Source organism: Leopardus geoffroyi, chromosome C3, assembly GCF_018350155.1.
Source record: "Leopardus geoffroyi isolate Oge1 chromosome C3, O.geoffroyi_Oge1_pat1.0, whole genome shotgun sequence".
NCBI lineage: Eukaryota > Metazoa > Chordata > Mammalia > Carnivora > Felidae > Leopardus > Leopardus geoffroyi.
This window is the reverse complement of record NC_059338.1, coordinates 63,949,601-63,975,350: the sequence shown is the minus strand read 5'-3', so window position 1 is coordinate 63,975,350 and position 25,750 is coordinate 63,949,601. Positions and strand designations below refer to the sequence as shown.

Sequence of the window (25,750 nt, the reverse complement as noted above, 5' to 3'; positions counted from 1 at the left end):
GTCCCCCTCCCTGTTTTTATATTATTTTTGTTTCCCTTATGTTCATCTGTTTTGTCTCTTAAAGTCCTCATATGAGTGAAGTCATATGATTTTTGTCTTTCTCTGACTGATTAATTTCACTTAGCATAATCCCCTCCAGTTCCGTCCACGTAGTTGCAAATGGCAAGATTTCATTCTTTTTGATTGCTGAGTAATACTCCATTGTATATATATACCGCATCTTCTTTATCCATTCATCCATCGATGGACATTTGGCTATTGTTGATAGTGCTGCTATAAACACAGGGAGTGCATGTGTCCCTTCAAAACAGCACACCTGTATCTCATGGATAAATGTCGAGTAGTACAGTTGCTGGGTCGTAGGGTAGTTCTAGTTTTAATTTTTTGAGGAACCTCCATACTGTCTTCCAGAGTGGCTGTACCAGCTTACATTCCCAGCCTTACAGGATTTTAAAGCCAGGCTTGTCTATTCAGGAATGATGGAAGTTTGCCATCTGCCACTCATCTGTTTTTTGAAAAGAATGTTGTGGAAAATATAACACGTGTTAAGTTTTGTAGTTTATGAGAAAAATGAAATCACCGTTTGGGTCAGTGGGTTTGAGATTCTGTAAACTGATTTTCATTGTTTGGTTCAGGCTCCATTTGATGATGAGAGGAATCCTATGGAAGGATCTTTACTTTTAATTCAGCCTTTCTTTAAATATCAAGAATAAACCCTGTCCTTAAACATGTCCACTCTAAGGTCTGTGGAAATCTGTTTAACATCTTGGGTGTGAGATTCCGAACAGATTAGGGCATTTCTTCCATCTTCGAAAAGTGAGCGAGTCAATACCGTCCAGCTACTGCCCTATCAGGTTGTTGGCCTCTTCCTGAGCCTGATCCCTCAGGATAAGTCTGATTGTTCTCAGCTCTCACTGACCTTTCATCGGCTTTTGACTCCCAAGTAAACCAATTAAAAAGTGTATTTCTATTACAGTAGATAATGGATTTTTGACTGCTTAATATGTCTGTGCAGTCTGGGAAGAAAGGAGAGTGTCTGATTAGCTTAGTGGATAGTTTAAGTGGGGATCCAGGATCTTTGGGGCTGGGGAGTACACCCCTCTTAGCTTCCCTTGTCATTTTGGGGATTCTTCCCTGAACAGAGATCAGAAGGAAGGGTAATGAAGACCACAGACTTTCATGGTGTACTGGTGTCACTCTGGGTTGCTGATGTGTCTTAAAAATTTGTATCAAGGAAATAAGACAAACTTGTTTTCAAATTAACAGAAGAATATTAAAAGTACGTAGATTGTAGGTCTACATAGTTGGCATCACGTCATCTAGCAGGCTTTGGCGAGCACCCACCGAGCAGAGCTGAGTAAGCGTGCATACGCCCACAGAGCCTCTCCAGTGCCCACACCTGCCAGCTCTAACCGCCTGTGTTGTTACCTCCTTATGGACAGAAAGGATCAAGAGGAAAACACTGAGCTTTTGAGGGCACGGTTCTAGTCAAGTCTGTCCACTACCTGGAATATACTCAAATGTGGATTTTTCATTATAATTCTGTTTCCGAGTAACATATGCCCATGTGTGTATAGTTTAATATTTGTTTCTCTTTTTAGGAACTTATCCTTTTGTGACCTCTTCAAACTGTACGGTTGGAGGTGTCTGTACCGGGCTGGGGATGCCCCCTCAAAATGTCGGAGAAGTATATGGGGTCGTGAAAGCCTACACGACTCGAGTTGGCATCGGGGCCTTTCCTACAGAGCAGGACAATGTAAGCCCGTTTTCAGCTGATCTAATTCCGAAAGTTTTGTTGTTGTTGTTTTTTTTTTTTTTTTTTTTTTTATTAATGTTTGTTTATTTATTTATATTTGAGAGAGAGAGAGAGAGAGAGAGACAGACAGAGTACAAGTGGGGGAGGGGCAGAGAGAGAGGGAGCCACAGAATCCGAAGCAGGCTCCAGGCTCCGAGCTGTCAGCCCAGAGCCCGATGCGGGGCTCAAATCCACGAATTATGAGACCATGACCTGAGACGAAGTCAGATGCTTAACCGACTGATCCACCCAGGTGCCCCCGAAAAACTTCTGGGGGCTCCTGGGTGACTCAGTCAGTTGAACGTCCAACTCTTGATTTTGGCTCAGTTCATGGTCCCAGAGTTGTTGGATTGAGCCCTATGTCCACAGAGTGTGGAACCTGCTTGGGATTCTCTCTCCCTCCCCCCCTCTCCCTCCCTCTCCCTTCCTCTCTCTCCTTCTTTCTCCCCTCTGCCCCTCCCCTGCTCTCTCTCTCTTTCAAAAAAAAATAAATAAAAAATATAAACTTCTGCTCCCTTCCCCCCCTTAACAAATTCTTACCTTCCTGTGCACTTCACTGAAGTAGCAGCATATTGGCAACAAAAGAGAAATGTTAGAGGGCACTTAAAGGCATTTGTGGATTATGGGCACCTGGGTGGCTCAGTTGGTTAAGCGTCCGACTTCAAGCTCAGATTGTGATCTCACGGCTCATGGGTTCGAGCCCTGCCTTGGGCTCTGTGCTGACAGTTCGGAGCCTGGAGCCTGCTTCAGATTCTGTGTCTCCCTCTCTCTCTGCCCCTCCCCCACTCGTGGTCTGTCTCTTTCTCTCAAAAATAAATAAACATTAAAAAAAAAAAAAAGGGTGCTTGTAGGTGCAAGGCTATGGGAAGGTGGGTACACGAGGGAGATCAAGGTGGGGGAGGAGAAAAAGGTGGTTAAAAATAACAGCTGCCTTGCACTAGGAGCCTGTCAGGAACCAGGGCTGAGGAGAGTGACCTCCGGACCTGGGCTAACCTTCGCCGACACTTAGTGGCGGTGATGGCGGGCCAGGCACTGTTGAAGTGTTGTATGCTCGGGAGCTCTGTGGACCTCACGACAGCTCAGGGAGCTGGGTGGTGTCACCAACTTCTCCCTCCCCCCCCCCCCCCCCCGCTTCTACGCATGAGGAAACTGAGGCACAGAGAGTCACCATAACTTGCACATAGGTGGACGGGGCTGGGATTCAAACCTGACACAGCAGCAGTCTAAAAACTACATAGTTGTGTCAGTGTCAGAATACGAGAGGTAATGACTTTAATCGGAAAGGTGTAAAGTAGGGAATAGATAGACCATGGACGGAAGGTTAGGTTGTAGACAATGGCTGTGGCTTAGAACTTGGAGCGCTGTTGTCGACCTTCCTTCTCTTTGAAAGGGCATCGTGCGATTCCTTACTGAGAGTTTGTCTTCCGGTTTTCAGGAAGATCATCGGACTACAGTTGTTCTTGCAAATAATTGGCTTGTCTTTTGTAATAAATACTTACTGACAACTTTGTTTTTCATATGTAGCATTTATTATTCTTATATGTTAATCTAAATCTTAAGAAGTTATCTGACATCATAAAAATTACTGGTTTTAAAGAAATGGTAAAAAACGAAGCCAAAGGTGGATCGCTTCCAAATAATGCCTCACGCAACATCCATCATCTGGATGGAATTCTGTCTTCCACTTCGTTAGTTTTTGAGAGATGTTCCTCTCTAGGAGACTTCGACTTGTTATATGATCTTAGATATAATTAATTCTACTAGATTCACAGCACTGGGAGTGTAGTCCAAAAGCCCTATTTTTGATTTCCCAGGAAATTGGAGAATTACTACAAACAAGAGGTCGCGAGTTTGGGGTAACCACTGGAAGGAAAAGAAGGTGTGGCTGGCTGGACCTCGTTTTGCTCAAATACGCTCATATGATTAATGGATTTACTGCGTGAGTATTCTCGGAAACATTTATTTCAGGAAAGTACAGGAGGGTTCATGACCAAAGGTTAGTTTTTGTGGATTGCAACCTTAAGAGTAGTATCCTGGTGGTAGTGTCACTCTTTAGCCCCCAAATGCAATTGTAGCTCAAAGTGCAGGGGGCCCAAGATCCAGGGGAAGGGTGTCCAAGGGAAAGGACCCCACATTGTCTTCCTAGACATCTGGGTTGGGAAAAAGGAATCAGGATGCTCCACATGCAAGTGTAGAGGGAAGTAAGATAAGTAGGTAGATGGGTTGGCACACTTTGCCTTCATGGAGAGGAGGCAGTATGACCGAGCTGGTGCATGGGCTTGATGAATGTCTACCTCCTGTTTTCAAATCTCCAACTCACACGTTGTGCTGTGGCTTTGGGCAAGTTCATCTTCCTGTGCCTTTTTTCATCATCTTTAAAACCTAGATGATGATACCGACTTCACACGAGTATTTTGAAAATTGGGCGAGAAATATAGTGAGAGCGTACAGCATGCTGCCTGGCTCCCTGAAAATGCTCAGTAAAAGTTGCTATGAACACATATATGCAAATATGTAAATAAACGTATTCATGTCTCTATTACTCTGGGTTAGCTTCTAGCAAAGAGCAAATAAAGAATAAAAAGATACCTTGTGGATGTGATTCTCAAACCTGTTATTTTATCTAATGCCATAGATTTCCCCTTATTTCCCAGTCAGTTTATTGGGAGATTGGATGTATCATGAAGAGGTCCTTGATGTGGTTCCCTTACTCGGCTTTGACAGTTTCTGAGCAGAAGGGCGGAGGCGATAGTGACTAGAGTGGCGAGATGATGGCCTATGGTGTATGCATAAATGTCCATGTATCTTGTCATCCTCTCTGTGGGACAGCGAGTTCTGCCGGGTCCCATAGCCTGCGTCCTTTACACCGGGCCGCTGCCCCTCACGTGTGTGTTGATCCCTCATAAGAAAGCTAAGCAAGATGGTGTGGGTCAGTCAGGGAAAATGGAATTATGAGAGCTCCTCACAAGTAGGTAAGTCATTTTTTTATCATGAGGAAAATGCACGCTTTACATGTGTACTTCAGAAGATAATCCTAACCAGTTTTCAGAATTGCTTTGGAATGCTTAGCTTGGTACGAATTCTTTACTTCCTCATCGCGTTAGATGTTAGGGCCTCGAAGAGTCTGCTCTTTTAACGTTGCCTCTCCTTCCGCTTAGGTTGGCACTTACCAAATTGGATATTTTGGACATGTTTACGGAAATCAAAGTTGGGGTTGCTTACAAGCTCGATGGTGAAATCATACCTCATTTCCCAGGTACGTTCTTCAGTCTGCGGTACACAGAACGTTATCAGGGCATCAGGGGATGTGTTAGAGCAGTCTCCAATAGGTCGGTGACAGGTAGCCACAGGGTTGCCCTGTCCTTTGGGAACCACGCGAGTATAGTCACTTGTCACTGGCCTCAGTTTCGTAGCTGCCGCGCGTTTGGGTTCCGGGTTGCAGGACGCATGTGTTCAGACTCAAAGGAAGAAAGAAGAAACGTGGCAGTTCTGAGCTCAGCGATGCGGCCCCTGAATCTCACCTTCCCTATTTTGAAAGTGACTTCTTCATAGGTGTTCTGCTTCCCACCCCTCCCCCGCCCCTTGAGAAATGTGGAGTAGAAGAGTGCTGCCTGTAAGGGTAAGCAGGCTCTTAATACATTAACCCACCCCGTCCTTCAAGCCACACGAGTGGTTTTGTCTAATCTCCTGTGTCAAGAGTGGGTGGTTGTAAGGAGACTTCCCACATGAGGCAATGTGTTTCTTCAAGCACATCCGTAGCTACATGATTTTTTCAGTTACTCAGGAAGTTCAATAAATGTTACCAGCTTTCGGAAATAGGAACTAACTGTTCATTTGTTTAGTCATCCTGTAAGACGGGGGATCGGCCAAACAAAGGAATGTCTACTAGCTTAATGAAGCTTGTAGGTTGGTGGGTGTTGTGGCTTGCTAATGACGACCAGTCCTTGGGAACCGAGGGTCGCTGCAAGTTCTTGGAAACCCCTTGAAAGCCGTTTTCTGTTAGTCTGACAGCTGGGCCGTCTCCAGTTTGGTTTCTCGTGACTGTTTTTTAAGTTGATTGTGGTTCACTACTCTTACTTCTTCTTCTTTTTTTTTTTTTTTTAGTTTTTTAAATTTTATTTATTTATTTTTGAGAGACCGAGAATCAGCGGGGGAGGGGCAGAGAGAGAGGGAGACAGAGAATCCGAAGCAGGCTGCACACTGTCAGAGCAGAGCCTGATATGGAGCTCGAACGCATGAACCGTGAGATCATGACCTGGGCCGATGTCAGACGCGTAACTGACTGAGCCACCCAGGTGCCCCATGGATCTCTATTTCTGTCTAATGACTTCTGGGTGAATGCGCTTATGTTGTAGTGACTCAGATTCCGTTACCTCCCTCTGAAGAGTATTGGTTCTTGTTTTAGGGGACAGTTGAATTACTGGCTGATCATCTTGAACTTGCATGAGCTTGGTTTTCCACTGTGTTTCTATAGTTACAGGAAGAACCCAAGGTGTTTCCCAAGCCTCTAACCTGGTGTGAGTCTGTCTACAAATTCTGTTTCCTCTGTGGATCTTGGCAGAGGTTGGTTTTAGGCTTTATTATAGAGGATCTGCGGTCAGTTGTACTCTGGCGCATCGTTTTTAATTTTTTTTTTAATGTTTATTTTTGAGAGAGAGAGAGAGAGAGTGCATGCACAAGCAGGGGAGAGGCAGAGAGAGAGAGGGAGACACAGAATCCAAAGCAGGCTCCAGGCTCTGAGCTGTCAGCCCAGAACCTGACGCGGGGCTCGAACTGGTGAACCATGAGATCATGATGTGAGCTGAAGTCAGACGCTTAACCGACTGATCATCGTTATTTAAATGAAGCAGTGTTTCTGCTGTCTCGGCTGCTGCCAGGAGAGTTACTGGGGTATAAAGAGATCTCTCCAGTGTGGCAGTGCTGGCTGGAGCTTCAGTGTACTGTGTCCCTTCCCTTCCGACAGCATTGTTGGAACTCTAGAACCTGTCGCACTCAACTGTGGCCCCTGCTGTCCGTAAGCCTCCAGGGGTCCCAATCGTAGCATGTAAAGGTGAACGTTAGCCAGGGGACTTTCAGGGTCTCTGAGGGGTGGGAGCTCTCTGTATAGCTCCTTCCTTTCTGACGCTTGGACCGTGATTCTCACTGCTTCAACCTCCCTGAAATCTGGTATCTGCCTTCTCAGTCAGTGGGGCCATTGTTCTCCTCTGACTCCAGTGTCCTGACCTTTAGTTGTCAGGACATTGTCCCTGGGAGATGGTGGAGTTGTTCTCAGGACTTGCTCGTGAGTTTCCTTTTTCTCAGAAACTGCAGTTTTGTGCTGCCTGTGGTCTACGTTGACCCGTTGTGGGATACGCGCTGCTCCAGGGAGGCAGCTCCTTCCAGTGGAGGGCGGTCTCTGGGGAGATTCTGAACCTGATCCTCAGAAGGGGTGCTTCCGCAGCAGGGGTGGGGGTGGGGGGGCAGGGCCTCCATCCCGAAGCGGGAAATCTGGATGGTACACCACAGCAGCCACCGTACTGCCTCTGGTCGAAGAAACTGTTCTTACTTTCGTAGGCTTTTAGTTTCTACCAGGGGGGTACAGAGAAAACGGTTAGGTGAGATCATGAAGAAAATTTCCAGCTAAGCTTTTGTGCAGTCACCAAAATCATTGATTTCCCAGATGAGAGCGAGTCCGCCAGTCTCCTTTCTGTGAGATTGCTGCCTTTATGCAGGTCCACAGCCTCTAATCCACGGTGTGGAAATCTGGAAAGCTCTAAAAAATGGAAAGGTCGGCACCAAAGTCAGACCTGACCTGAGTTGATATTAGAACCAATCCTCTATCTGCTTCGAGTGAATAATCTGGTGGCTGCAGGAATGTGTTTGATTATAAAAATACCACCTCAAATGGTAAATGTACTGTTTGACCTTCCTAAACTCTGGAGGAAAACAAAACAAAACAAAACATTTTTTTCTGCATTTCAAAGCGCATCTGGCTCCAAGGATTTTGAGAAGAGATCAGGAACCTATGACCTAGCAAATCACTTATTTAGCAATAGACAGTGTTATACCATGAGAAAGCATACATCCTCTTTAACTTGCAGCAAACCAAGAAGTCTTAAATAAAGTTGAAGTTCAATACAAGACTCTCCCAGGTTGGAACACAGACATATCAAATGCAAGGACATTTAAAGAGCTCCCTGTTAATGCACAAAATTACGTTCGATTTATTGAAGATGAGCTTCAAATTCCAGGTAAATATAAACTCTTTATGAACAGCCATCTCTACTTTTTCTCTGCTTCTAACTTGACTGTATCTTTGAGATGGGATTAGAGGAAGATCAGTGTTAATTTGTAGAGTGCTCATGATTTGTATAAATGCCCAGGAAGATACAAAATAATCTTATTTCTTAGGATAAATATAATCACCTTTCTTTAAGTCCTTCAGATGCCTGAAGACAGCAGGTTACTTTTACACTTATGCTCGTTGCTTTCTCCCTCTTAGTTTTTTTGTTTTTCTGTTTTTTTAAGTTTATTTATTTTTGACAGGGACAGAGTGCGAGCATGAGCTGGGGAGGGGCAGAGAGAGAGAGGGAGGGAGGCACAGAATCTGAAGCAGGCTCCAGGCTCCTAGCCGTCAGCACAGAGTCTGACGCAGGGCTTGGACTCACGAACCGTGAGATCATGACCTGAGCTGAAGTCGGACGCTCAACCGACTGAGCCACCTGGGCGCCCTGCTTTCTCCCTCTTAGTAACAAACCCTTTTGTGTCTTCACCTCCACCAAAAATGGTTTGCAGTCTTTCCATTCCGGGTTAAAGCACCCTTGGGAGTTGGGGGTGTTTCTTGAACAATTAGGGAATAACAGGTACAGAAAATAGGCGATCCAATTTGAAAAGATCTACAAGAAGAGCAAAGAATAAACCCACATTAAGAAACAAATCTAAGCTGGCCAGGGAGTTAGGCATAATCAAGTAGTGGCTCTGACCAGTTACCGAAAGTCTTTCTTTTTAACACAGTGCTTTCTTTGCTCTTCTGCTCCTCTCAAATACAAGTCTGGTTTTCCACATTGCTAGCTGTCCTGACCAACCTGATGCCAGAGTTAAGTCAGCATGTTTGCTGTGGCTCTCAGTCAGCATTGTTTTGAAACACAAGCAGTAGTGACTTTGACAGTGACTTGTATAAAAGACCATAAAGGTGTGGTACGATGTTGAGAGATTCCTATAGACTGGTCCGGGCTCTGCAAGTTAAAATGGCATTTGCTTCCAGCCCCTTCTCCTTTCTTGAGATATAAAAGTTATGCTGGTACTTGCAGAACCTCCTAGCATCCTGTATTTATCAGATGCTGATGTAGTTATTAGGGACTTGATCAAGGGTTCTTTCGGTCTCTGCTGGTTTGGGCCAGTATCTTACTGACCTAATTATCAGGCATCGACAACTTGGAAATACCCCGCGATTAACACTGGAAGCGGTAAGTCTCACACCTGTGCTGGATGCCGACTGCACGTTCTGTTTAGAAATCAGCACAGTCTACTGTCAGGACAGCCACGGATAGCAAAAGACACCTGGCAAAGCTAAATAGTGACACCGGGAAAAGTGGGGACCTTTTCATCCCAAGGATCGAACATTATAAACAAATTAATGTTCTTCTTTTTTTTCCCCCATCCCAGTTAAATGGATCGGTGTAGGTAAATCCAGAGAATCTATGATTCAACTCTTTTAAGGACCTCCAGTGACACAAGAAACACTCCTTGAGGGGGGGGGAGAGGACTTTCTGAAATACTTCATTTATGATCTGCAAATTTCGAGCATAAAGACATTAGAGTGAGTTTCGAGAATAAAGACATTGGAGTGAGTTTCAAGCCCTGCAGGTGTTCCCAGTCACTTAAGGCGGCTGGCTGGTGTGGAGAGAAACTTCGGCGCAGTCCAGGGTCCGCCGCCTTCGCTGGCAGAGTCGCCGAGTCACGTTTTCCTCCTGCTCACGGTGCCACCTTTTCCTTCAGTGTTTAGTCCTAGTACGATCCATGTTCGAAATCTAAGAGAATTCCTTCCAGTGTAGTTCTTCTTCATGACTGTCGTTGTGCTTTGTTAGGTTTTACCTCTATTAAATGGTAAGAACAATTAATGCAGTTTTGCACAAATATTTTTACATTCTGGTCATTCAATTTGTCATTGTTATCTTTGCTGTTAGAAAAAAAGGATGAAAAGAAGGGTTCTGTAAACTTTTGTAATGCTATAAGTTCTGTTTAACTTGTGAACTGTTTAGTTTCTGCTGAGACCATTGCAAATTTGAGCTTTGGCGGGGGGGGGGGGGAGGGGGTTATATTCGTGTGTCCTTTAATTTGTACAGAACACAAAACTTACTTCTCTCTGTAAATTATTTAATACATTGAACATTTAATTAAATGTTTGGAGAAGGGCGTTCCCTAAGACAACAATCTTAATGTTAAAAAAAAAAATTAGTCATTAAAAGATCATTGTGCTAACTGGTGGATATTTTTCTTTAATTTCAGGCATTAACTCTGAAATGTATAGCTGTCGTTTTTTTTATCTTACCATTATTTCTAAACCTAGTGGATTGATTTTTCAACATTGTGCCTGCCGGTTTGCCTACAAAATCATCTATAAGTGTCCAAATGAATTCAAATTGTTGGTCATAATTTTGATTGTGCCTTTATTTTTTTCTTTCTTGGGAAAAAAAAGAGGTAATGTTCTGACAATTAGGCGTCATGTAGTGTGTTGTAGATTATCCTCTGATGAACTATTTTAAATGTTTAAATTAGGTGCCACTTAAATTTATTTTATTATACCATCAATAGCTGATTAAAATGAACCAAATATTTCTAGTATGGTTTGTGTATTGTGTTTTTGTTCTGTAGGAGAAGTACTAGCAACACTTGGATATAGAAGCAGCAGCTTTCTCCCTGTAGAATGTAGGGATGAGGTGGGGAGAGATCAAAACAGAATCTTAGAAAAGAACATTAACCTCTTTTGTCTTCACTAGACATACTTTCGTTGATACTTAGTTCAGAAAGTTCTACGAGAGAGGCAGCCTTGTTGGTTTCAATAAACAAAAAGGATCGTACAGATGATCTTACAAGCCCATTATGGGTCAATAATGGCTTTTATGTAAAAATAACTTATATTTCGTATACAATAAATAATTTTTATTTTTTTCAGCAGAAATTGGATGGGCTTTTATTTCTCCTAACCCTTTATCTTCCTGCCTGAATTTCAAATTAGGTTGAGTTGAAATTAGGCTTTTAAGTTCACATTCTCATCTTGGCTGTAAGCGTTGCTTTATTGAAACATAATTTTAGTAATGGTCCAGAGGCAGATGTGAAGAACTCACTTACCAAAGAGATTACTTTAAAAATAAATAAATAGGGGCACCTGGGTGGCGCAGTCGGTTAAGCGTCCGACTTCAGCCAGGTCACGATCTCATGGTCCGTGAGTTCGAGCCCCGCGTCAGGCTCTGGGCTGATGGCTCAGAGCCTGGAGCCTGTTTCCGATTCTGTGTCTCCCTCTCTCTCTGCCCCTCCCCCATTCATGCTCTGTCTCTCTCTGTCCCAAAAATAAATAAACGTTGAAAAAATAAATAAATAAATTAAAAAAAATAAAAATAAATAAACTTAAAAAAAAACCCACAAAACTGTCTTGGGGGCTCCTGGCTGGCTCAGCCGGAAGAGCATGTAACTCTTGATCTTGGGTCATGAGTTTGAGCCCCACATTGGGTGTAGAGATTACCAAAAAAATAAATAAACTTTAAAAAAGAAAAAAAAAACAACTCATTCTCTGAATCACTGATTTTTTTCCCCCCTCCAAAAAACATCAATCTCCTATGGATGTTGATAGACATTGACTCCTTTTTGACTAGGTTGATTGATTCTCTCCTCTCTGTGAGCTGTTTGCTAATTAAATTGGTTAAGAGAGAGGTTCTGTTCTTCAGATACATTTCAGTCTTTGAAGTCCCAGGTAACTATATTCCAGTAATAAGTCTTCACTAACAAGTGTGTATGCTAGAATCTGCTAGGTGTTGGGTATTTTGTCGGGGGCAGCATGTCAGATAAACATACTTGCGAGGGATATGTGCTGCGATGGGGAAGTGCAGGGTGCCGTGAAACAGAAACAGAACTTAATGTAAGTCTGGAAAGGGTCAGAGAAGGCCTTTAGCAGAAATAGCATTCAAACGGACCAAAAGGATGAGTAGTCAGAGGGCCGTGCAAAGGTGTGGAGGCTGGAAACACTTGGAAAGTTGGAGGAACAAAATGAGTGAGGGGCTGGCGAGGCTGATGAGGTTGGCAAGAAGTTGGAGGAGGATCCCGCCAAATAACCAAAATATGTTTCCTCTAAAAGGAAAGCATTAGGCCAAAACGCTTAAGGGGGCCTAATGGGGAAACGGAAAAACTAAAACAGAAAAGTGCACTCCAGATCTCAAAGCTCAGTAGAAGGTAACTAGACGGCAGAACAAGAAGTTTCCACGGGGAGACGGCCTATTTAGTATATACTTTTTATATATTAACTGACTGATGTAGTCAAATGCCCTCCACAAATGAGTATGTAAATTTAATGCTGTTCCGGTCAGAATTGCCAGGGGGTTGTCTACTGGGCAAAATTGCACTGAAGCTTTGGTGAAAAAATGAATGTGCAAGAATTCCTAAGATATTTTTGAAAAAAGAATGTGTTGAGAGGTGTTTCCCTACCAGATGTTAAAGACATTATAACGCTGCTATAGTCAAAGTATGTGATCCTGTCATGGGAATGAACAAATACAGAAGGAAAATGGACTGGACATTTCAGAAATAGATGCGACCTACATGCACATAGGAGCTTGATATGGGCTAAAAATGGCATTTCATGTCATTGGGAAAATGATGCATTAAAGAAATGACAGCAAGGAGGGGTTGTTTGGGGGCATGGGCTAAATGGGCAAGGGGCATTAAGGAAGACAATTGTTGGAATGAGCACTGGTTGTCATACATAGGGGATGAATCACTGGAATCTACTAAAATCATTATTGCACTATATTGGGTGTAAATTAAAAAATAAATAAGGGCACCTGGGTGGCTCAGTCGGTTAAGCGTCCTACTGCGGCTCAGGTCGTGATTTCACAGCTCGTGAGTTCGTGCCCCGCATCGGGCTCGGTGCTGACAGCTCAGAGCCTGGAGCCTGCTTCGGATTGTGTCTCCCTCTCTCTCTGCCCCTCCCCAGGTCAACCTCTGTCTGTCTCTCTCCTTCAAAAATAAATAAATATTAAATTTTTTTAAAATAAATAAAATTTTAAAAAATGACAACACATACAATCTCAAATATGAACTTCAGATTCAATAAAATTCAAATTAAAAAATGTTTTAACCAATGAAAGTAATAAAGGAAAATAACTTCAGGAGAGCCTTCTAAACAAAAGTAGGAAGCTTGTAAACCCTAAAGAAGTATGTACAGATTTGACCAAAGTAAAAATTTTTAAATACTTATGGACAAAGCTCATTAAAAAACAAACAAACAAACAAAAAACAAAAAACAAAAACAAAAAAAAACCCTGGGAAAACAACAAACTGGGAGAAAAGATTTCAATACATATCCTTTATATACAAAGAGCTAGCACGAGTAAGAATGTGACAGTTAATGAAAGATGGACCAAGTAATAGGTGCTTGTCAATCCACAGGAAAATAAATGTAAATGACCCAAAACATGAAAAGGCATTCACTTTGCCTATAGACCGGAAGTCGTAAGTTAACACAATGAGATTCCACTTCTTATCTCTGAGTGTTAAATATGCAACATTAGAGCTATGGCGTTTTCATGTACTGCCCGCAGAGGGAGTTACTGCAATATGGGGAATCAATTTGCAATTTCTGATACAATTTCACTTAGAATCGCATCCACCTCTGTAGAATCTACCTAAGAAGGAAAGTAAGTTGTATCACCTTTATGCACAGCATCATTCTGTCTTCCTTAAAGGCTTCTTGCTCTGATTTTGTTTTATTTTTGTCAAAGGTCTACATACGTATGGTTTTTATTGAAATGACTTTATTGAGGTATAATTTTTTAAAATGCTTGTTTACTTTTGAGAGAGAGAGAGAGAGACAGAGCATGAACGGTGGAGGGACAGAGAGAGAGGGAGACACAGAATCTGAAGCAGGCTCCAGGCTCTGCGCTGTCAGCACAGAGCCCAATGTGGGGCTTGAACTCACAAACCATGAGATCATGACCTGAGCTGACTTTGGACGCTTAACTGACTGAGCCACCCAGGCACCCTGAGATATAATTTATAGACCATAAAATTCACCTGTTCTAAGAATACAGTTTGGTGATTTAGGGCCACCTGGGTGGCTCAGTCAGTTATGCATCCGACTCGATTTTGGCTCAGGTCATGATCTCATGGTTCGCGAGTTCGAACGCTGCATAGGGCTCTGTGCTGACAATGCGGAGCCCCTTTTGGACCTCTGTCTCCCTCTCTGCTCGTCCCCTGCTCATTCTCTCTCTCTCGCTCAAAAATAAATATAAAGAAGAAGAAGAAGAAGTCTTTTGCCTAACTCAAGGTCATATATGCTGTCTAGAGGTCACTCACTTTAGATCCAAAAATACAAGTAGGTTGAAAGTGAAAGAATGGAAGATATTCTAATGTCACAAAATAGACTAAGTCAAAAATTATTACAGGAGACAAAGGGCTTTATGGATAAAAGGGTCAAGTCACTAAGGGATATAATAATTTTAAATATGTACTCACCAAACAACAGAGCCCCCAAATATATGAAACAAATGCTGATGGATTTGAAGGGAGACGTAGTTCTACGATAACAGTTGGGAGTCTTCAATACCCAACTTTCAATGATTCATAGAACATTTAGATGCAAGATCAGTAAGGAGATCGAAAACTTGATCAACACTATAAACCAGCCAGACTTAACAGACATCTGTGGAACCCTTCACCCCAAAATAGTAGAATACACGCTCTTTTCACGCATACATGGGACATTCTCCAGGACAGACCCTATGTTCGGTCACAAAACCAGTCTCAGATTTAAAAATATTGAAAACCAGGGGCTCCTGGGTGGCTCAGTCGGTTGAGCGTCCCACTTTGGCTCAGATCATGGTCTCGGGGTCTATGAGTTTGAGCCCCGTGTCGGGCTCTGTGCTGACAGCTTGGAGCCCAGAGCCTGCTTCGGATTCTGTGTCTCCCGCTCTCTCTCTGCCCCTCCCCAGCTCGCACTTTGTCTCTCAAAAATAAACATTAAGAAAAAGTTTTTTTCAATACTGAAATCCTACAGAGTACCTTTGATCACAATGGCACGATGCTAGGAATCAGTAACAGAAGGAAAACTGAAAAATTCACAGTGGAAATTTAAGAACACACGCTCAACCAAATGAGTCAAAGAAGAACTCCCAGAGGAAAGGAGGAAACACAAAGAGAAGAACGTGCAGCAAACACGGGCAGAGCTCCACAGGAAATTGGTAGCAGTGAAAATTTCACATTCAAGACCCTAACTTTCCACCTTAAGGAGATAAAAAAAGAAAGCAAACTCAACCCAAAGCCAGTAAAAGGAAGGAAACAATCAAGAGTAGAGTCAAGAGTAACAAAATAGAGACTAGAAAACAGAGAATATCAGTGAAACCAAAAGCTGGTTATTTTTATTTTCTGTGTTTTCGTGTGCTCAGCCACAGCCGAGACCTTTGCGTTTGAGCAGCTTCCTGGTCCTTAGCTCTGTGAAAACGTTTCCTTGATGATTTCCTCTAATTTTCTCTGTTCTGTTTCTAGGATGCTTGTTAGGTGGTGGACCCCCTGATTTATTAGTCTGTGTCTTTTCTTTTAAAACAATAATTTTCTTTGTCTTTTGATTCCATATAGAGCTTTTCAGAATTTTCTTCCAATCCTGTCAAATGTTTAATTTTTAGCAATCACGTTTTTAATGTCCAAGAGCTTTGGAAAGATGGCGTTTTCATGTTTGTGGATGACGCATCCCTTGTTGGATGACAATGTTACTTTGTTAGCTTCTTTTCGATTCCTTGGTGTTTCCTCTGGGATCATTTCTTCTCTTTATTTTGGTCTTTGTCTTTCATGTTTCGTTATTTTTCCAACTCTCTGGTGATCCTTGGCTGGCTCTTCACATCTACGACCAAGGCAGTGGAAAACTACCTAAAACTGTGTTCCCAGGGGGGGACGCCTGTTAACTAGTAGGTTTCACTTTGGGGGGGGGGGTTGAGTAGGGAACCACTTGTATGCTGGGGTGTGGGGGGATGGGGGGATGCTAGGGGCCAGAATGTAGGATTCTTTTCTTTGGGATCGTTAATTTCTTTAAAAAAAAAAAAAAAACCTGCTAGCTTTTTGCCTGGGGAACTGATGCCCAGTTGTTAAGATAAGGGTATTAACTGTCTATACACAGACTTTCAATCAGACTTTCAATTAATCAATTAATCCTTTTTTTTTTTTTTTTTTTTTTTTTTTAACCATTCCCATAACTCACTACAGCCCTAAGCCACTTCTGGGTTTCTGCATCCAGAACACCTTTAGGATCTGTGGTTGCTGGCAGTCTACCTCCCTGGCTACTTCCCCAGGTTTTTCTTTTCTTTTCTTTTCTTTTCTTTTCTTTTCTTTTCTTTTCTTCTCTTCTCTTCTCTTCTCTTCTCTTCTCTTCTCTTCTCTTCTCTTTTCTTTATAATGAGTAATGCAATTATTGAGCAGATTATATTCTTACCTGGCCCCCTGTATAACCTTTGTATTAAATGTAAGATGGTTGACGTGAGAAGAGATGACAAGTTGTCTTAAACTTGACTCTTTTTTTTTTTTAATTTTTTTAATGTTTATTTATTTTTGACAGAGAGAGACAGACAGAGCATGAGCGGGGGAGGGACAGAGAGAGAGGGAGACACAGAATCCGAAGCAGGCTCCAGGCTCTGAGCTGTCAGCCCAGAGCCTGATGCGGTGCTTGAACTCACAGACCGCGAGATCATGACCTGAGCCGAAGTCAGATGCTCAACCGACTGAGCCACCCAGGTGCGCCTTAAACTTGACTCTTGATCCCCTGCCCTTAGGTTGATCGCCTCAATCTGAAAAGACTTTGCCGCATGTAAATATTTCAGGATTGTAGCCACCCAGATACACACTTCAATCAACAGCAGTCCTGTTATTATTTTAATCTAAAAGAGTCACCTAAGAACTCCAAATGTTGTTTTGTTTGAATGCCATGGTTATTTACAATTTAAGCGGTTTTCATTCACAACTGCCTCGCTTGACAACAGTAGAGCTCTGGCAGAGAATTGAGTGGTCTAGGGTTCGATGAAACTGTGGCTAATTTCTTGTTCCAATCTGGAATTTAAAACAAATCAATGATTTATTTTAAGACCGTTCACTCCTAAATTTTAAAATAGTGTCAACAACAATTTTGTTTAGTTTTTTAAATGTTTATTCATTTTTGAGAGGAAGAAAGAGGTGGGGGGGGGGAGGGGCAGAGAGAGAGGGAGACACAGAATCCGAAACAGGCTCCAGGCTCCGAGCTGTCAGCACAGAGCCCAATGTGAGGCTCTAACTCACGAACTGTGAGATCATGACCTGAGCCGAAGTCAGACACTCAAACGACTGAGCCAACCAAGTGCCCCAAAATAGTGTCCACAACAATTGTATGCAATAAAATAATTTGGGGGATTGAAGAGAAAGGGATATATGTGAAAGATGTGGGGGAAAAGGACTTAGTCAAAAGGTTATTTGTGTTTCATTCTGTGATCAAGAGGCACCTCACTGAATTATGCCCACATGTAAATAAAATTAAATCAGTCATATACGTTTGCATTTTGACATCCCAATTGTAGACCCCCAAACCCTATAAACCCCACACTGGAAACGGGCCACTCTGTGTGTTTGTATCAAACTTCAGTTGGTACCATCCTTCAATTTACCCCCACTGGAGTTCCTGTACTTTATACCCTCTTATCTACAATCACTAACAGTTCTGTTTGTCTGGAGCTGAGGGTTCGCGGAGGGCTTGGGGATAAATGCATCAGTCATCGCATCCACACTGGGTGAACCAAAGAGCACGGTGTTATGGCGATAGCATCGTAACGCAGCTGTATTACGTGTAGTGCCGTGCACTGTGTTACTTACCTTAATATCCACGGTAATCCTCAGATGCCCACTGATGGGGTCACCATCTCAAAGAGATTCATGAACGTGCCCAAGTTTATAGGAGAGTGAGGGGACTTGACCCAGGAATACCTGGCCCCCAAGTCCCTGACCTCTTCACTGCGCCATTACACCTTCCACACTTACTTCAACAACATTGAAAGACACAAACATTTCTTGGTATTAAGAAAGGATAATATTTCATTGAACCCAGGAGTATGACTCGAAATGCCATCCCTGGAGGATTCTTTTTTAAATTTTTTTTTTTTCAACGTTTATTTATTTTTGGGACAGAGAGAGACAGAGCATGAACGGGGGAGGGGCAGAGAGAGAGGGAGACACAGAATCGGAAACAGGCTCCAGGCTCTGAGCCATCAGCCCAGAGCCTGACGCGGGGCTCGAACTCACGGACCGCGAGATCGTGACCTGGCTGAAGTCGGACGCTTAACCGACTGCGCCACCCAGGCGCCCCAGGATTCTTTAAATCTAATTGAATAGTGTGTACCTGTCTGAACTAAGTAACCATTCAACTTCCCAAGGCTTATGGGGTTAAAATAGCAACTCTGACCTTCTCGAGGGTTACACTGTGTCTAAGCGGTTTAGGAGCCTGAAGAATACCTCACCAGCCATGGAGCTGAATGACACACTCATTCGACTGGATCCACTGGACAATAAACGTTCCCAGAACGTGCAATAAACTTTTGGGGCTTCACCGAGTCAACATGCCCACAGACAGTGGATGCTATCAAGCCCGAACTACGCTATGCAGATTTGGGGGTGGGACTACTGTGGAAAGGACATGCGAAATGATTTGGGGGACTTCCTTACCATTTGATAAAGTGAAACTCTTGTTCATGTGGATTTGTGGGGGTGACTTCTTCCAAAGTCATCATCGAAAAATAAAACGAGTTAAGTGAGAACTACGGAGACAATTTAACCAACTTCCTGAATCCCATTTATTCCAACTACTGTAATAATTTAGTATCATTTGATAGTAACACTTGGAACAGTTTAAGAGATTTCCAAGGATAACTTCGATTATACGTGATAACTATTTGAGGCACTGGTTTTAGAACTTGATCCCAGAAAAAAACACAATCCCGTTGCATTAGGGTTTTTTGTTTGTTTGTTTACAAACATTTATTATGGCACATGTTTATTCTTTGATCGATAATATAATAGCTAATATTTTTTTGAAGGCCTATTAATGTTACATATAAGCACAATGCTAAGTTCCTTATATGGTTATCTCTGTTCTGTTAGGTAGATACTATTATTATCCTTTTTACAGATGAGAAATCGGAAGGTCAGGGAGTCTAAGGGTCACATCGCTACGAAGAGCAGATATTTTATTTTCAGAGGATGAGTTCTTTTAATTATTTGGTGCCAGGGTAATACATGGGCAAATTTTGTGTGAGGGGCCGTCTCATATTCACAGGCTCTAGGTTCTCTGGGGATGGAGTCTGTCCATCTTACACTGGTTCTTGCACAGAGTCCGTGCTTAATCAATGTTTCCTAAAAAAATAAACGCACCCCTGAGAATGTGCTGAGAATGAATTTGTTACTGAGGAAGAACTTCTTGAGAGGTGATCTATCACAATCTCTATTTAATCCGTTTTTCAACAATGCCCAAAGAGGAAATGAGAACCCGACAGTGAAATGCGAGTCAGTGCTAATCTAGGCATATGTCCGGCCCTTAAAATCTGATCACAAAGACGGGTCAAATGGTTAAGATTAGAAACAAAAACAAAAACGAAAAACCCACGTCTTCGTAAACCACTTTGTATCGATCTTATTCTCTGAGAAGCCCTTCCCCCAAAGACTCCTTCAAGGAGTACAGTTTCTTGATTTAAACAAACCCTCGATTCAGTGCCTGCTGTGGTCTCTCTCAGTGCTCAGATTTGTGACCTCTCTCTGTTAGGTCTCTTGAAGACCCCCCTGTCGCCTACCTGATGGTTGTTCACAAAATAATTGCCCCGTAAGCACCTCGCAAATCCATCCAATTCTCTTTACTGCTACCAGCTGTCATCACCTGCCTAAACCACTGGTTCCCAAACTTGGCCACACGGGGGACTAATCTGGGGAGGTTTTTAAATTACTGATGCCTGGGACCACCCCACCCTACCCCACCCCACCCCTGCACCAGGAGATCCTGATTTAATTGGTATGGGTATCTCCTGGGCATCTGGCTTGCGAAAAGTGATGTCACTCAGGGTGAGAACCTTTAGCCTAACCACTGCTGGGGGCGGCGGGCGGGGGTGCTCCTGGCTCAGCATATTCAATCCCTGCCTCACCCAACTCCCCACCCGGCCCCCCTTTCCTTCTCATTTTCACAATGCACTTTTAATCATGGCGTCTCCACCCTCCTTAAAACTTTTTAGTGATTTGCCATTTGTCTCAGGCTAGAGGTGCCGGAGCTGAAAATGGCCTGTATACCCTCTCCTTGTTCCTGTCTTTAATCTGTAGTTACATCCTGCTCCACCCTTCCTGATCTCTGTGCTTTAGCACATTTAAGTTTCTCAAACATGTTGTGTTCCTACCACAGGGCCTTTGCACACTCTGTGCTCACTGTGAAGCTCTTCCCCTACTCCTCGCTTAGTGAACTTTTCGCTCATCATTTCCTCAGGGAAACCCATTAAGCGTTCCTATAGCACCACATAAATTCTGCTCTATCGCATTTATGCCAGGTGAAATGGTATGCTTATTTCTATCCGGGTTCTGGTTGAAGCTTCCTGCATGTGGAAACGTTGTGTCTATTTTTGTTTGACACTGTATCGCCAAAACCTTGCACACTGCCTGGCATACAAATAGGCTCTCAAATCATTTACTGGAAGAACACAAGATGAATGAATGAAAACGCTCTCACAGCAAGTCACTGAGTCCAGCTGATGTCACCTCCAAAATATCTCTGGAATCCATTCATCCTTTTTCATTTTCCCTGCTGGTCCAAGCCCCATCATCTCCGTTCTAAGCAGGCAAATAGCTTCCTCGCTGGTCGGCACGCCCTACCTCTTGTCCCTCTCCAAACAGGGTCTTAGCAGCAGCTAGAGTGATCTTTTAAAAATACAAATGATCGGTCACTCCTCCGCTCGAACCCTTCCAGGTCTTTGTTTTGAGATTCGAATCCAGGCGCCCTCCCTGACCACACACCCGCTACAATGGGTTCCTTTCTGTTCCTCAAACAAGCCTAGGCCTTTCCTGCTTTCAAGCTTTTGGACTTACGGTTTGTTCCTTTCTCCCGAAACGCTCTCTAACGTGACTCATTCCTGTGTTCCAGGGCTCAGCTAAAATTGCATAGAGGTTTTCCCTGACTGTGCTATTAAAAGCAAACTCCCTTGAGTTCACTTATCACCCTGCCTGTTTCCCTGATAGCACCACTGCAGTCTATAATGTTGACAAAGCGTGCTTGGTTATGCTCTGTAGGCCCCCAAGAATGTCAGCTCCATGAAAGCAGGTGTCCTGTCTATCCAGGTCACTGTACCCCCCCCAGACAGCACCGTGGCTGGTTCATAAAGGGTGCTCAGTCAATGCACCCTTGCCAGCTTCCAAAGCGGACCCCAGTAATTCTCACCCCGTGGTACCCGTGCCTTATGTAATCCTTGCACACTGCCTCAGTAGGACCTTCAGAAGTGACAGTGTGTGGATTCTGCCCCCGGGTCAGAAAAGGCATTACCGTCTCCCCCTTCATCCCAGATTGCCCATTCTAGGTAGGGGGAGCTAACTGCCCTGCCCTCGGGACATTTGGCACTGGTGTGAGGAGACCCACCTGGAAAGGCACTGAGGCCCCAGTCATGAGCCAGCATGTGAGTGACGACCATGTGAATGAGCCACTTTGGAGGCAGATCCTCCGGCCCCAGTCAAGCCTTCAGATGATGCCCCGCTCACTGCAGGTGACTGATTCCTTGAGAGAGAAACCCTGAGCCAGAACTGCCCATCTAAAAGGTGAAAATCATGATCATTTATCTGATAAACCATTAGGTTTTGGAGTGAGACATTCCTCCACGATAGATAACTCATACACACTCGCTCAGCGGGTCAATGAATATTTCAACATGAATTATCTCTTGAATGGGTCAGGCTTCAACCCTCACTGGGTAGGGGGCTGTCCAACCCTGTTCCTTGTCTAATGCTGCCTGCTGGACTTTCCAGCACCTCATTTTCAGTTGCCTACGGATCCCAGCTTGACACGTCTCTGGCCGAAAACCAGTATTTCCATCAGAGGCACCAACAATCCTGCGGTCGGAGTGGGCGGCTGTGCAACGAGCTTTAATGCCTCGTGAGTTCTCGTGAGTTCTCTCTTGATGGTGTCCTTCCTCACTCCAAATGCTGCACCACCTGAATCTTCTTCCCATTTCCTGTGAAGCCTCCCTCCGTTCATTCTCTGGAGGGCCCGGATCGACGACCCACCAGCTGCTGGATGGAGTGAGTTTCTTAAAGTCTGTAATGCTCGGTTTTCTCTTCTGCTACGTGGAGTAAATAATAATAGCTACATCACGGGGGCTATGACTCATTGCAACCACGAGTGTATACACGTGTGTGTGTGTGTATCATTCAGCACAGTTCTGGGCCCATGACAGACATTTTAAATCCTAACAGCTATGCTAAACTACAGACTTCTGATGGGGCACCTGGGTGGCTCAGTCAGTTAAGCGGCCGACTTCGGCTCAGGTCATGATCTCGCGGTCCGTGAGTTTGAGCCCTGCATCGGGCTCTGTGCTGACAGCTCAGAGCCTGGAGCCTGTTTCAGATTCTGTGTCTCCCTCTCTCTGACCCTCCCCTGTTCATGCTCTGTCTTTCCCTGTCTCAAAAATAAATAAAACGTTAAAAAAAATTTTTTTAAACTACAGTCTTCCGAGAAGTTGGGTTCAGAGAAGCTGAGCGTCTTCCCCAACACTGAAGAGTCAGGGCATGCAGGCCCACAGTGGCCCTGGGGCCTGAGTCCTCCTGGCTGGAGTCCTCCCTGCTCTCCCACCTTCCACGAGCCTCACCATCCCCCCACCACGTCCCAGCTGCGGTGTCCCTGCCTGGGGGCCCCTGTTCCCTCTGCCTGGAACCTCATCCATCAGGGCCTAGCATGTTCTAGACCCCACCTTCCAGCTCCCACTCAGCTAGTTGCTTAGTCATTCTCTGGCAGGCTGGTTGTTGCTTCACCTTCCTGATCGATTGGGAACGCCCCGTGGCTGAGGTCAGAGCCTGGGCTTGGCGCTCACCTCCTCCCATGGCACTCGGCATGGTGTTAGGGACACAGAACCTGGTAAATACTCAGCTGCGTCGCTAAACACTCCCCTGGTTCCATAGGGCGGAAAGAATTAAGAATCGTCGTCTAAAACAAGCAGGGGAGAAAACCTTTTGTGTCTTTCTGTCTCACCAGATTCCCTCGAAGCAGAGGAATTGGAAAGAAGGTCTTGTCTATTACCACTTTGGTAACCCAAGGCCCACCTGGATTACCCCCTGCTAAGGAAGCTGACTTCAGACTCGAATGTTCTCGAAAGGGCAAGACGCTTAGCTGGTTCTCCTGACCACCTCTCCTCTCCAGCTACTCAGCCCCTGGTGGCTCCCGTCCCCCCTCAGGCCTCATCCTCAGCCCTGATCTGCACCCATACCCACCCTGGCTTCCGTTAATACAACCGTCCCGGGGCCCCCTGTGGGACCCCAACTTCTACCGTCCCACACTCCCTCCTGGCACCTCCTTCCCTAGAGCTCATCTCAGCCCCCAGCCTCCCTCTTCCCTCATCTCCCGCCCTGCTCAGCCTCCACCCGTCTCCCACCTCCCAGAACCCAGCTTCGCACCCCTGGGAACCTCTTATGCCAGATGCCTCCTGCCCACATGCGGCCTGTTGGCCTCATCTACTGCGCCCCCCGCCCCTTTGTGGCTCCACTGTCTAGAGATGAGTCGCCTGGGCCTGACTCCCACCCTCCTGGCTGCTGGTGTTTGCTCTTCCCCTGGGACCTGAGCCCCATCCCTGGCCTAGCCACTCTTCTCAGGGGAGAACAGGAGGAAGGGTGGGCCCTCCTCACCCCCAGCCACTCCCTCCACCATCCGCCTACTCGGTTTCTTACTCTTTCTCAAGCAAGAAGAAAGTGACTCACTTTAAAGAAAACTCTTAGATAAACAGGTGACACCCAGCTGTGACAGAGGCCATATGGGTTACAGGTCAAGCACAGAGCTTGGCCTCTGCCTGAATGCTATGTCTCAAATGGCCTGGGTCTGAACTCTGCCCTTCCTACCTGCTGCCTGGTGATCTGGGTCATTAACTGTCTCAGAAACTCGATCCCCCCTTCTTGGAAAATGGGGGAAATAATAGCACTTACCTAAGAGTGCTGTTACAAGAACAAAATATGTGCCTGCCACAGGGTAAGAGCTCCAGAAACAGTGGGGTTAACTCACTTACAAAGCCTGTCAACGCAGCGACTCCTTCCCCTCACTAAAATTCAAGGCATCCGTGAGGACAGGAATACAAGTAACGTCTACACTGGCATCCACGTGTGTACCCCCGGCTCACATCTGGGGGAGGGCTTGGCCCTTCATAGCCACACATGTTGCAATGTACAGGGAACTTAGAATTTTTGAAACATGCCCCCAAATGTCAAATTGTCATAAAGTCGTTTAAAATGGGAGAACAAGGGGGCCTCTGGGTGGTTCAGGCAGTTAAACGTCCAACTTCAGCTCAGGTCATGATCTCGCAGTAGGTGAGTTCAAGCCCCACATCAGGCTCACTGCTGTCAGTGTGGAGACTGCTTCAGATCCTCTGTCCACCCCCGCATTGCCCCTCCCCTACTGATGCCCTTTCTCCCAAAGATAAATAAAACATTTAAAAAAAAATGGGAGAAAAGAAAAAAATTTCCTCAATATAGTTAGGCACCACAAGGAATTTGTTGAGTGATGAGAGGCTCGGTAAGAAGCAGTCGCACTTGAGCCTGCTTCCTAGCAAGGACATTTGTGCATTTTCTTTTCTTTTTTATTAAGTTTGTTTATTTATTTTGAGAGAGAGCGCACGTGCACGCACAAGTCGGGGAGGGGCAGAGCGAAGGAGAGACAGAATCCCAAGCAGGCTTTGTACCATCCACACAGAGCCCTGAACTCATGAACTACATGATCAGGACCTGAGCCAAAGTCAGATGCTTAACCAACTGAGCCACCCTGACATTTCTGCATTTTTATCCTTGAATTCTATAGCGAGCTGGAAAAAAGGAGAGGCGGAAACAGCCCTTGGGCCAGCCTCTAAATTCTTCTTCCTGCACCTCGACACACACACACACACACACACGCACACACACACACACACTGTCCCCAACTTGATTGGTCCCAGACACGTCCCTGATGGCTAGAAGCCCATGAAAGAGGCTCATCGGAGTCAAGTGTGATCTCAGAGAGGAAGAGCAGTTGACCTGACTTACCAATCTTGTAAAATGGCAGAGAATAGTCCCTTTGGTAGGTGGTTTCTTCATACCATGGTTCGGCGGGCCTTGAATGTCTTCGAAAACAAATGTATCGAATGAGAGTTTGTTGGTCTAATTGAGGCTGATACTGGCTTTTTCTCTTGGGTGGAATCGTCAAGTCTATGAGAGGTCTAGATGAAAATAGAAACAGCTTGCTGAGCACCCAGTGGAAGAAAAGCAGTCCAACGTTCTCATCAGCTGAAATCCACTCTCTGGAAGCAGCCAGGAGGCTACAAAGATACTATTGGTATGACTCCATGGCACCAAGGCCAGCACAGCGGGGTTTTCAGCAGGTGGCTCGAGGATCCCAGTCCCTTGTTCCCCCATGGTAGCATCCCTCCTCCTCCTCAACCACAGGTTCCAGAAGACGACCTGCATTGAAACCTCCACTGGGTCTGCTCAAGTGTGGCTACTTCCTGTACT

General features: G+C 44.7%; 2 protein-coding genes across 6 annotated transcripts in view; one reads left to right on the top strand and one right to left on the bottom strand.

Moving 5' to 3' along the window:
• ADSS2 (adenylosuccinate synthase 2) overlaps positions 1–10,618 on the top strand; it is a 37,124-nt gene extending 26,506 nt beyond the window's left edge. For 2 of the 3 annotated variants that reach the window (XM_045453175.1, XM_045453177.1), the window contains 5 exons: positions 1,602–1,756; positions 3,610–3,734; positions 4,954–5,051; positions 7,876–8,025; positions 9,440–10,618. In XM_045453175.1, the coding sequence (XP_045309131.1) occupies positions 1,602–1,756; positions 3,610–3,734; positions 4,954–5,051; positions 7,876–8,025; positions 9,440–9,492 (581 nt within the window). In that variant the 3' untranslated portion in view covers positions 9,493–10,618. Of the gene's footprint in view, positions 1–1,601; positions 1,757–3,609; positions 3,735–4,953; positions 5,052–7,758; positions 7,839–7,875; positions 8,026–9,439 lie in introns of those variants that run through there. The other variant, XM_045453176.1, reaches the window with a different exon arrangement.
• A 6,272-nt stretch (positions 10,619–16,890) lies between these two features.
• Positions 16,891–25,750, bottom strand: part of CC3H1orf100 (chromosome C3 C1orf100 homolog) — a 28,194-nt gene continuing 19,334 nt past the window's right edge. Inside the window, exons 4-5 of one of the 3 annotated variants that reach the window (XM_045453172.1) lie at positions 25,286–25,458; positions 16,891–17,077 (exon numbers count right to left, since the gene is read on the bottom strand). In XM_045453172.1, coding sequence (XP_045309128.1) covers positions 16,986–17,077; positions 25,286–25,458 — 265 coding nt within the window. In that variant the 3' untranslated portion in view covers positions 16,891–16,985. Of the gene's footprint in view, positions 17,078–19,219; positions 19,403–22,063; positions 22,351–25,285; positions 25,459–25,750 lie in introns of those variants that run through there. The other 2 variants (XM_045453174.1, XM_045453173.1) reach the window with 2 other exon arrangements.